This window comes from Poecilia formosa, unplaced genomic scaffold (genome assembly GCF_000485575.1).
Source record: "Poecilia formosa unplaced genomic scaffold, Poecilia_formosa-5.1.2 Scaffold1028, whole genome shotgun sequence".
Lineage (NCBI taxonomy): Eukaryota > Metazoa > Chordata > Actinopteri > Cyprinodontiformes > Poeciliidae > Poecilia > Poecilia formosa.
Window position 1 is genome coordinate 17,895 of NW_006800967.1, and position 12,081 is coordinate 29,975.

At 42.8% G+C, this 12,081-nt stretch overlaps 1 protein-coding gene across 2 annotated transcripts; it reads right to left on the minus strand.

Annotated features, from left to right (window-relative positions):
- Nucleotides 1-220: 220 nt before the first annotated feature.
- On the minus strand, nt 221-7,638 carry pltp (phospholipid transfer protein). Of its 2 annotated transcripts, none has more exons than XM_007544193.2 (14): nt 7,459-7,638; nt 6,049-6,172; nt 3,746-3,845; nt 3,536-3,664; nt 3,217-3,372; nt 3,034-3,097; nt 2,734-2,889; nt 2,488-2,664; nt 1,832-1,891; nt 1,597-1,761; nt 1,377-1,444; nt 754-796; nt 609-672; nt 221-525 (listed from the first exon to the last, which is right to left on the minus strand). In XM_007544193.2, the coding sequence occupies exons 1-14, from the start codon at nt 7,621-7,623 to the stop codon at nt 368-370; spliced, it is 1,629 nt and encodes a 542-aa protein (XP_007544255.2). In that variant the 5' UTR covers nt 7,624-7,638; the 3' UTR covers nt 221-367. The 2 variants fall into 2 exon arrangements, with proteins under 2 accessions (XP_007544255.2, XP_016522846.1); XM_016667360.1 differs by lacking the exon at nt 7,459-7,638 and adding an exon at nt 7,293-7,438.
- Between the last annotated feature and the right edge of the window lie 4,443 nt (nt 7,639-12,081).

Sequence of the window (12,081 nt, forward strand, 5' to 3'; positions counted from 1 at the left end):
CGTTACCTAGCAACCGCAGTGAATCCCAGTCCGTTACCTAGCAACCCCTTTAGCACTGCATTCTCGTTGGTTGTGCAGGAGGCTCCGCTAATGCTTTTCAAAGATGTTCAGTTGTGTAATTGCATCTGTTTGCAGCCATTGTCTTGTGCAAGTGTAAACATTGAGTTGGGGGGCGTGGCCAGCAGCAGCTTATTTGCATTTAAAGAGACAGAGGCCCTAAAACAGCTCAATATGAAAGAGGTTTAATTTCTAGAGCTGACCAGAATAAAATCTGATTGATTTTGTGCAAAAAATGTAATGAACATGTTTTGTATAGATCACAGACCGGTCCTAACCTGTTAAAGGAAGCGTCACCTTTAAAGATTAATCAGTTCCAGAGAAGCTGGATGTTTGTAAAGCATAAAAACAAATGGATGTAAAACTCTGCAAACATCAGAGGTGAACACACATTGTGATACTCCACCACCTCCTCGATGAAATTCATCCCATCAGCCAGCGGAATCCGGACTCCCCTCTTGGTCCAGTCTAGACTCAGAACCAGAACAGAACCACTCAGAGCAGCGCTGGAACTCAGAAGTTCTGGTTGCAGAGAAGAAGTGGGTTCTTACTGTTGATGAGAGGAACCACAGACATCTGCAGCATGGTCTTCAGAGGAGCCTGCAGAGGAATCAGCTGCAGGCAGACAGATGGTCAGAACCGGTTCTGATGGGTCCATCAGGAGGCATTGAAACCAGGAAGTAAAGACACACTTACAGCCAGAGACTCCAGAGCTGACTGGTTGGAGAAGATCTTAAACCTGGAAGACAACAAAGATGTCTCTAATGGCTCCAGAAACGAGGAATTGGAGCAAAATATGACTATAGACCAAGATCTGGTTTCAGAATTAAGGCTGCATCGTTCACACCAGGCCTGTTGAGTCCACTTTAATCCGACTCCATTTCATCTGCCTAGATACTCCAGTTTGGTTGGCAAGGTGTGAATGCTAATTGACCTCTGACCTCTGGTCCTCCAAACCTTGGGCTGGGTTCGGTTGAAGTGAACGCCAAGCGGACCAGAGACCGCTCCAAAAGCAGGAAATGAACTACAGCGCAGGGCATTCTGGGTAAATCCAACCAAAGCTAACCTGCTAGCCTAGCGCTAGCAGCAGAAATGGCTCCTGGTCTTCAGCCTAAAGAGAAATCCTCCAACTGCTAAAATCTGACGCCTCCATCTTGTTTCCATCTGGTGAAGAAGGAAGTTGCTCTCAGTGTCTTCAGAGGTTTTTGTGCCGTTTCCTTCAGTGGTTCTTGGTGCAGTTTGAGTCCAGAACCAGGAAGGTTTTGCGGTTTAAGTCTAGATCTAGGATTGTGTTAAAGGGATAAAAGTGACACCTTTACCTGCGTAGATCAGCATGCACAGCCAGACGTTTTCCTCTCATGGAGACTTTTGCATTAAACTTAGCTTCCTGCAGAAAGAGAAAATAGCTGTCTTTGAACTAGTACCATTTAAATTATTGTTCAGCCTGGTCCAGTAAACTGGGAGTTCTACTGGGCTGCAACCAGTCAGACTCAGGGATCCAACAATATTAGACCGAATGTAGTTGTGTGTGTTTGGTACCATGGTCATACTGCTGAGCTGGACCGGAGGTTGGCCTGGAGGCAGAACCATCACCTTGACGATGGCTGTCATGACAACGGTGGCCCCGGACGTTTTGATGGAGGTTTTTGGGGGCGAGTTGACAGCAAGCTGCAGCGACAGTGGTGCATCCACCAGAGCTGGGTTCTGACGGAACAACATCAAGAACATCAGGAACTACAACGACTGGTTCTGATTGAGTTCTGGTTCTGCTGACCATCATCATGATGGTTCCAAAGTACGTCGTCCTCAGCAACACCTCCAGATCTTTGGGCATCTGAAGGAAAAACAGGCACAAGTTCAGACTGGGTATCTTTGAATGTTGATTGACTGTTTGGCTGGTTGCTTAGTGATTGATTGGTGGTTGGATAGTTGACTGATTGATTGGCAGGTTGGTTGTTTTATTGATTGGTTGGTTGATTGATTGAGTTAAAGAAAAAAACTGGACCTAAAATGGTCACAGAAGCAAGAAGAGAAGACATGTCTGTTCTGTGTTTCTCTAATTGTTCTCTCATGACCTTTAAACTGAGTGTGCAGGGACCTCCACTGAAGATGACCAACCACAGCTCCTCTCAGAGGTCATTTTGAGGTCATTCTAGCTTAGCTCTGGGCTCATATTGAGGAGGTTGGAGCTAAAAGACCCGAGGATCAGAAATGTTTCATTTGTCCTTCAGGTGAATTGTGGATGTTGGTTCCTAAAATATTAAAGTTCTTCATTAGGAGGAAGGTTTTTTATTTTTCTGAAGAGTAAATCTCTGAATTCAGATTTGAATCTGTTCGGCCGTAAAGAACTTTAATTTCTATCTCTGAGTCTTAGTGGCGTCTTGAGGTTCTGGGTGAGTCGGGTCCAGTGACCCGTCTGTTCTGGTTCACCTTCTCGTTGACGATGTGCATTTGGAAGATCCCAGCAGAGTAGTAGGCGAACATCCCGCTGTCGAAGAAGAACTCAGACAGAGCGAGGTAGACCATGCGGTCGTACTCCCTGATGACCGGCTCCACCGCGTAGTTCACCAGCGGCTGGTTCTGGTTGGACAGGTCAAAGAACATCCCCTGCAAAACAGATGCGCCATTGGTACCAGCTCTGACCCGGTTCTGTCACAACATGGCGACGAGTCCTACCCTGAAGTTCATGTCGAGGCTCCGCGACGTCACCACAGGATCGCTGATCAGAGAGTAGTCGATCCCGATGTAGTTATCCACTTCGCTCCGCACCGGGATCGTCTCCAACATGGCGTTCACGTGAACCAGAGCAGCGTGGTTCAGCGCCGGGCAGATCTGCCGTGAAAACGCACGAGTTCAGAACCAGAAGACTAGGTCCGGGCCAAAGCCAGATCCTGGTCTGAACACCCAACATAACCCAAGCCAGGATCCGGTTCTGGCTCTGATCAGAACTGGGACCGGATCAGAGAGTGGACCCACCCGTTGGTTGAGGAAGAATCGCATCCCGGTGGTCAGAAATCGGGCCAGGAAGTCATAAACTTTCCTGAAAACAGAAGTTCCTGGTTAGGTCACGTGCCAGCCTGACAGCTATTTCCTGTTATTGATCAGTGATTGGCTGATCGGTTCTGGAGTCGAGTATGCTGGCCTCTGATAGGGTTGTACCCGAGCGTCCCGCTGAACTCTGCCCTCATTTTCTTGATCTTTGCGTCACAGCTGATGTTGTTGATCTTCAGCCGCCCTCCATCGTCTCGGATCAGGTTCACGGCCGTGTTGATGTTCACGCCGTCGGCAGATGCGTTGATGTTCCCCGTGTCGTAGCTGGAAAAACAACCAGCCCGCCATGTTTTCACTGTTTTCCAACCATTTCAACTTAAAAAAACAAAGTTCAAGTAACTGATAAAATCAGTTATCTCCCAGCCCTAACTGTTGGATTTCACGTCAGAAGTGAATTTGATCAGTAGAGTTAGAAGCATCATCTCACAAGAACCAGTAGAGGATCCGGCGCTGGAAGCTCAGAGCGATGGACGAGTTCTGAACATCGAACAGCAGACCGACGTCTGGGAGAAAATGCAGGTCTGCATGGCTCAGGTTCAGTTCTGTGATCTTCACGCTGAGCAGAGAGGAAGACATAATGAATCGGATCATAAGCAGCGCCTCGGTCCGGCCGGACAGAACCGGCAGCAGAACTCACTCTGTGATGGTGTACTGGAACCGGCCCTCAGTCCCCTTCATCTCCGGCATGCTGATGTTACTGAGCTCCTCTTCCACAAACCTCTGAGTCTCAAGCTTTACTGGGAAGACACAAAACACACACACACGTTTGCATGGCTATCTTTGTGAGGACTTTCCATTGACTTCCATTCATTTCTACAGCCTAACACCAACTCAAGTCACACCTTAGGCCTAAATCTGACCTTTGACCCAAAAACAGCGTTTCCCTTGTGGGGTCCAGGCTTCGGTCCCACAAGGAGCAGTGGGTCCCCACAACGTAGTGTCAGGAAAATGGTCCCCACAAGGTTTTACACACACACACACTAATAATATAATAGTAAAATAAGGAACAATAATTCCTTATCTCTGACACAAGTTCCACTGGCAGGTTATTTCACTTCTAACAATATTTTCCATGTTATAAGTCAGAGGTTCCCAAACTGTGGGGCTCGCCCCCTAAGGGTGGCGCCGTGCCATTCCCGGGGGGCGGGATGGATGAAAGAAAAAGAACAAAACAAAAAAACAACGATGAACGCTGTGTGTCCCGGGTGTGTGTGTGTGTGGGGGGGGGGGGGTTGAAGAGCATAACAGGGAGTCTCTAAGAGTCTCTCTACCCCTCGTCACAAACGCCGTTTCAATTAGAAGACCAAAGTCTAACTCTCCCCATCGTAATCCACAGGGGGGGCCAGGAGAAAAAGTTTGGAACCGCTGTTATAAGTGTTGTTAAGAGAGGGAAAATTCTGAAACTTTAAAACCTTTTGACTCGTTAAATCCTCTCTTATGCCCGGATTCAGAAAAATGCTGTGCGCAAAGACTGAGATTATGCAGAGATAACAGCGTCACAATAATCAGCATTTATTCAAGACTGATGCAAACTATCACCAGACAAATGCATCACAAAACATCAGAAACCTCAGAGCACAAACAACACATGAATTTACCTGAGAGAGAAAAAGACAAAAGATGGAAACGACAAACAAAAAGCAAATACGTCTTTGGAGAATTGCGAGAGCAAATCTGATTTGTTACTCCTGTATAGAAGGTTTTATAGTAAAGGCGTATTCTAGTCTTTAATTTATTCAAATAAGGCGTACCTTTGCTCCTCCAACCAGGATCTGTCTCTGACCCTTTTTAAAACTTCCTGCAAGTCACGATCTAAGGCCTTTTGTCTCCATTGTTTAAACGAAGTGAGAGCAGAGACTCTCCTGAACTCCTGTTGTTTTATGGCTTTTCACAGATGAGTGTGAAAAGCTGGAACTTCTCCTGATTGTTTCCCACACAGACAAATGGCAGATCAAAAGATCTTAGCAAACCATCTGCTGTGACTACAGGTGACATAAAGGTCAATAGGCCAGAATAAGTTACTGATTTTAAAACTATAATTAGGCTATTTCAATCAAGACATGTTAAGTTTTAAAACTAGCATACTTTAAATTTATTTTCTTAACTACTAACTCAATTGCAATTATTGCTAGTATTGTGTTGTTAGTTTTGTTTGTCCTGAAGTTTTAGTGTTTCTCTGAGGGAGATGACTTTAGATGTCTCCTCGCTGCCTTTGTGCCAAAGTTCATTCATGGCCTGGTTCCTCCCTGATAACAGACATCCTTCAACTTAAAGCCCTCTAAGATGTTATTCAAAGGACTCTTACTTAATCCACTATTTTCAAGTCATAAGATTTAACTGTATTAAACACTAAGAATATTTATTTTCCTCAACACTGACTTAAAACAAACTTCTATATCTTACGTATACTTATAATTACTTATGAATTAGTTTTGTTTGATTTTAAGTGAACTCAGATATTTGCACCAGAAACTACAGTTTTGTGTTTTTGCAGTGTATGTTTTAGTTGCATCCTTTTACATCATGTTGAAATAAATTCATATTCATCCATCTTCACTAATCTCACATTTAATCAATGAATATTCAGTGAGTCAATTAATCACAAGATAAATTAAAACGAGTGCAATAATTTCCATTTTTATTAATATATTTTTTAAAGACACATTTTGTTTACTGAGACTTCATAATAATTTTTTTTTTCTGGTTTTGGTTGTCGATTTTTATTTTGGATATTTAAAATATCTTCCAGTTCCAGTCTGTTGGTCTTTGAGAAAAAACTGTTTGCTATATTTTACTGGGAAATATTATCGTTTTTTGCAATAATTATTGGGATAATTTATCAACAAGGCAGTTCAAACATGGATCTTAAAAAAAAACCATCAGCTCTGATCCGGTTCTGTTCTGCAGACGCAGGCCCGGTTCGCAGGTTCGGTTACTCACACAGCTCCAGGCCTTTATCAGTGATCCGGATCTTACAGCCGGCTGGTTCTGGAGCCGCCATGATGAAGACCACTGGCGACAGGAAGAGGAGCGGCACGAGAAGGGAAGTCATCCTGACCTGGAGCTGCAAGGACAACAGACAAGATAGGCCCGGTTCTGGTTCTGGTTCTGAAGAGGAGTAAATTTCTTCCAAAAACTTCAGAACTTTTGAGATTAATCTCAAACTTTCCAGTTTTTTTCTGGAAATATGTTTTATATCAATCTCAAAATGTTGTTTTTTCCAGCAAATGTGTGACTGTTGGAGCTCAGAAATGTCCTTGTTTTTTCTAGAATATTTCTGAGGTTAATCTCCAATTAGTGATTTTTTTGGGGTGTAAATTTTCTCCTTTTTTCCATGTGCAGCAGCATCAGTGCTGTAGAAACATGTTTGGTAGAAGCTCCAATCTGCTGGTTCTGTTCATCAGACGGTGTTTTCATGTCGGACCTCGACAGAAGTGTTTATTGTGCAGATGGAGGCGCTGAAGCGGGGCCGGGGTCGTTGTCCTGTCCCTTTGTCCTGTCTGTCCTCAGATGGGGACAGGAAGTGGGTTGGGGACAGTCGGGGGTTTCAGGCTGTTGTGAAACAAACTGGGGTTACTGCAGTTCATGCTGAGCTCTTGTTGAAATGGCGTCACACGGAGAGATGTTTTCAGCTTTCTGTTCACGCAGTGGGACCGCCAGGCGGGCCGAAGCCGCTGACCGGACCCAGTGGTTCTGTCACGTCTCCATCAATGATCAGTCAGAAATAAACAGAGGAGGAAAACAAGATGCCTGTGAGTCACAGCTCAGGGTTCAGCACACACACACACACACACACACACACACACACACACACATTTCATCCAATGAACTTTAACCTTTTCAGCCAGACAGGGCCTGCAGACCAAACCCTGGGCACAGTTAACCCAGCAGCAGATGTTTAATCACAGCGGTTTACTGAACAGCCAATCAGCTCACAGCTGCTACAGACACATGACCGCAGGCGCAGTCATTAGCTCTGCAGACGCTCTGAAACGTCCAGCTGTCTGTCTTCATTCAGCCAAAAACTGATGCTGAGCTCTGACCTTTGACCTGATCCAAAGCCAAACTAAACCTACCAGGCCATCAAGGTTCTGGTTCGGAGTCGGCCCAGATCATCCGAGTCAGGCTGAAAACACGGAGTCAGACCTGAAGAAGAACCAGAGCCGCTTCTGGGAAACACTCACCTCCTCCTCCCCATGGCCGCAGCCCGTTACTCTGTTACTCCTGATAATCTGTAATTAATCTGTGGTTAATCTGTAGTTAATCTGTGGTTAATCTGTAGTTAATCTGCAGTCAGTCTCCCTCTGGCTTCATCTGAACTTTCCTCTGAATGTCTGAGCAGAAACTCACCGAGGCGCTGCAGGAGGAGGAGTTGTGACCCGTCGGTTCTGGTCCGTTCTGGTTGGTTGTCTCTGCTCTGCCGGCTCGGTTGACTCTGAGCGTCTGATTCTCTGTGGAGAGTTTTATCCCCAGGGACTGACTCCGCCCCCTGCTCTTCCTCCTCCTCCTCTGCATCCTGGATGAAGTTGCTGCTTCCATTTAGTAAAAATAAAGTTTTTTTAATATTCAGGTTATTTGCAGCAGCTGAACTTCACACTGAAGATCTACAAACATTCAACCTTCAACTGGGGAACCAAACAAGCTCAAAGCTGCAGAATGTAACGTTTTTAAAAAAATGTTTTACAAAAAGTCTGTGGGGAAAAAAAAATCAATCTCCTCCATGTCATTGGCAGTAATGCAGCTCTCTGTCAGAAACAACCAATCAGAGCCAGGAGGAGGGTCTTGGTGCTGTTAATCAACTTGTGTAAGCGCTGCTAAGAAACAACTTACAGCTGCATGAGAATTGTTTGCCCACCGTCGTCTGTGACTGTCACTAGATGTCAGCTTTAAAAAAATTATTTCTACATGAAATCATCAGTATTGCCCCCCCACCCCTGGTGTTGGTTGTGTGTACTGCACCTTTCACCCACAGGACAGCACGTCTTCTGGTGTCTGACCATCCAGAGGTCTGGTGTTAAACATTAAGTTATGAGATAAATAAACTATAGTTCAGGAATATTCTTGCAGCCACGTTAGACAAACAGTATCTTGTATTCCCAAAATGTGCAAAGCTAAACGTTTCATCTTCTTACTATGAGATTTGAATGATAAATTTGAATCAAACAAAATGCAGACATATTTAAATTTTTTCACCAATGTGATTTTTAATCTTATACTTTTAATCCATGTATGTAGATGTCAGTATCATGTGCATATCGGTGGATGTCTGCACTCAGACGGAGTCCATTAATATCAAAGCTGAATAACAGCGATCCAAGCATGGAGGCCTGTGGGACTCCAGAGAGTGAGTGTCGGTTATTTACTTTGACATATCGATCCTGTAAAACTCTCCTTTCTGTCGAGACGTTCTGGAGAAAACATCTCCGGTTAGCCGTCTCCATTGAACAGGGCTGGCCCAAGCCTCTTTGGGGCCCTGAGCAGGTTTTGTTTGGGGGCCTCATATCAACATGTCAACATCGGATGCTTCATCATTCTTAAGCTACTCTGTGTGTGTAGCATAGCTGCTAACATTAGCATTGTTTGTAATTGGCTTAGACCAGCGCTATGACGGCTGTTGATTTTAACCTTACAGGAGCAGCAAACTAAAAAAAATTATTTGGATGTAGAAATGCAGAGAGCTACTTAGCTGTGCCATCTTATTTTAACTATTTGAAAATAATAATAATAATAAACACCAAGTTTACAGTTAACAGGTTAAGAAGTTTTATATCTGTTTCAGAGATTAACCGTTATTTATGTAACAACTATGGAAATTATGGAAATTATTTTTCCATGTGTAGTAACAATTAGTTTGTTACTACAGTTTGTAGTTTGTATTATTCAATGTTATTTTAAATATTTTCGTCATGCTAGCTTGGTGCTCTTGGGGGCCCCCTGGTGGTGTGGGGGCCCTAAGCAGCTGCCTAACTCATTCTGCTGATAAATGTTTGGGTCAGAACCAGAACTGAAAGTGTGTAATTATTAAGATGACAAACAAGTTGCTGTGATATCCATTTTTCAGCTACATTTCCTAATGTGGGTAAAATGGATTCTCAGTCTAAGGTTCAAGCGAACATATTATACAAAACTTTGTGCAATAATATGATAAAAATGTTCTAATAAAATGCAGCAGCGTCATCCAGGGCTTGATTCATTCTGTGATGTGGAAATGTGGCGTTGTGACATGAGGTCAGAATGTGGATACAAACGGATCCATGTCGTCTCTCAGACTGCAACACTGTTTTCAGATCGCTGCTGACCGGGTCAGGCCTCTGCTCTCCAATCCACACGGTCTAACATTTAACAGTGGAGGAGCCATTTATCCTTTCTGGTGTCTATGGCCACCAGGGGGCGTATTTAATTTTGAGTTCTGAGTGTCTGATGGGGGATGGGTTATTTAAGGTCAACCATGATTCTGTTCAGGTGTTAATAGTCAGAGGCAAACAGGAAATAATAAGATAATGGACACTGTTCTGACAATAAATGACTTTATTTTATGTCAAACTGAAGATCGGCATTCTAAATCTTAATTGAGCGCACGTAAAACCAACGCTTTTCATGAACAACCACCAGTAGCCTAAGCAAATTACAGATCCTGCTGATTCACCCTAAAAATAAATGCATATTTTTTTTATCACTTAGGATTTTCTTGACTTTAAACTAATATCAGAGCGACATGTTGCTTCCTGTCCTGATTTCTCTCCATCCACACAGATGAATGACATTAAGTTTGTGTTAATTATGTTTTATAAATATAAACAGTCACATAAAAATATGACATTGAAATGTTACTGACTGCATCACATTTAAACTGCCAAATTCTGTAGTTTGTTTCATGATTCTGGTTAAACAAATGATTTCTGTCTGAACAACAAAATAACCACAAACAAGTTCATTTGTTTTTCTGTTACAATGTAACTGACAAGATGAAGGTGGATAAACAGTTTTCCTGTGTCAGTAAGTCGTTTCTGCCCATCGGCATAAAATCAGCGCATATATGAGGATGATTTACAGCACTAAGTCCCGCCTCCTGACGCTGATTGGTTGTTTTTGACATTTCTTCAGATGGCAACAGTAACTCAGGAAGGAGATCAAACTTTTCACAGATATCTGCTTCATATTATACTGTCACAACATGGAAACAGTTTTAAACACTATATAAAAAAAAGTTTTATACAAGTTACAAACTGCAGCTCTAAATACATCTGTTGTCTTTAGCTTTTTACAGTCAGATTTCTTTTAGGGGGAAAATAGGTAGGTCAATAGTTAGAAAGCCACAGGTAAAATTAAATATTATTTTACAGTTTACAGAGAGGAATCTGGTTTTTATTGACATACAAAGACTTGTTGTTTCCTTAAAACGTTTTAGTCCGTTTAATTCACCTCAGCATGTGTAATTTTAAATGTAGCCTGTTGGCTTGTAAAATATAATGTATTGTGTAATTTTTGTGGACCATCTAAAGCAGGGGTGCCCAAAGTGGGTCCAGGAGGCCCGGCATCCTGTTCTCTCCCTGGTGGCAGCAACAACCTTTTCAGCTTGTCAATGTTCCTCTTAGGTCTTCTAGCGAGCCACCATTTGATCCAGGTGTGCCAAACCAGGGAGAGACTAAAACCTGCAGGATGCCGGGCCTCCAGGACGCAGCACCACTGATCTAAAGCACAGGTGTCAAACTCCAGTCCTGGAGGGCCGCTGTCCTGCAGCTTTTAGATGTTCCTCTGCTGCACCACCTGAATAGAATAATTAGGTCGTTAGCAAGGCTCTGGGGAGCTGATCTACACAAGGAGGTAATTAAGCTTCAAACGTTTAGGATCTTATTTTTGATAAGCCTGTCAGAGGAGGACGTGCTGGTCTCAGATTCTTTTTTTTGTATTATTTCCTAAGCCCTCTTCTGACACATAACAACATGTACTAAAATTATTTGTTTTTTTGTACATAATAAGCCCTCCAGGCACCTTGTGACCTTTGACCTTTTGCCCGTGACACATGACCCAGTTGCCTCTCCACAGTGAGATAAGGTGGCTAACTGGAGCTGAACGTAGCGAACGTTCAGATTACAGATCAGTTTTTGGTGAATAAAGTGGAGCAGACCTGCTGCTGGTCAGATGACAGAAAACGTTGAAGTCTCGTTTCTGCTTCAGCGGTTTAAGCAGAGAGGAAATGAGATACAACAGACACTGACAGGCCTCTGTCTGCCTTTCTCTGAAGAACTACTGAGGGGAGGAGAAACTGTTCTGATCTATCGATTCAGGATTTTTATCATACAGACATCAGGCTGTTGTTGTTGTGCTACTAGCTAGCTGCTAGCTAACGACTCTGCTAGCAAAGCTAGATAACAAAAAGCTTCTTCCCTGTATCGTCAATTATATCAGTCATTCTTCAGTATTGATTATGCAATAGGGGAACATCGCCCGTCCAAAACCGATCATCTCCATAATGGATACATGTCTAATTTCCTTTGCTGCATAAAGTACATTGCATTAATTCTGGCGTTAGGTAAATGTAGCTTGAAGGAGAATAGCACTTAAATAAAAGACCAACAAGGATATTAATATAGAAGTAAAAATAACTCACCTGAACTACCATGATAGATAAAATGTATGTAATAAAAGTCATTAATGAAGGAAAAACTCAACCAGACTTTAAGTTTAAGGTCTGGTTTGCAGAGTATGAAGTTAATTGTTTTCCCCAATGATTCAATGAAAAAAAAAAACTAACCTCATTTAAGTAAAATAAGATTGTAATCAGAACTTTTGGAATTGTAATGATTTCTTTTTTTAAGCAAAATGTTTTATTAAAAACCTTTTTTTTAATTAAATAACTCATTTTTGTCTCGTGAACTTAAATAGTTATTTGCCAAACATGAACTTTTATTTGCACACATCAGAAATCTTTTGTTGGATTTCAGGCCCCGCCCACGATGTCATGTGAGAATC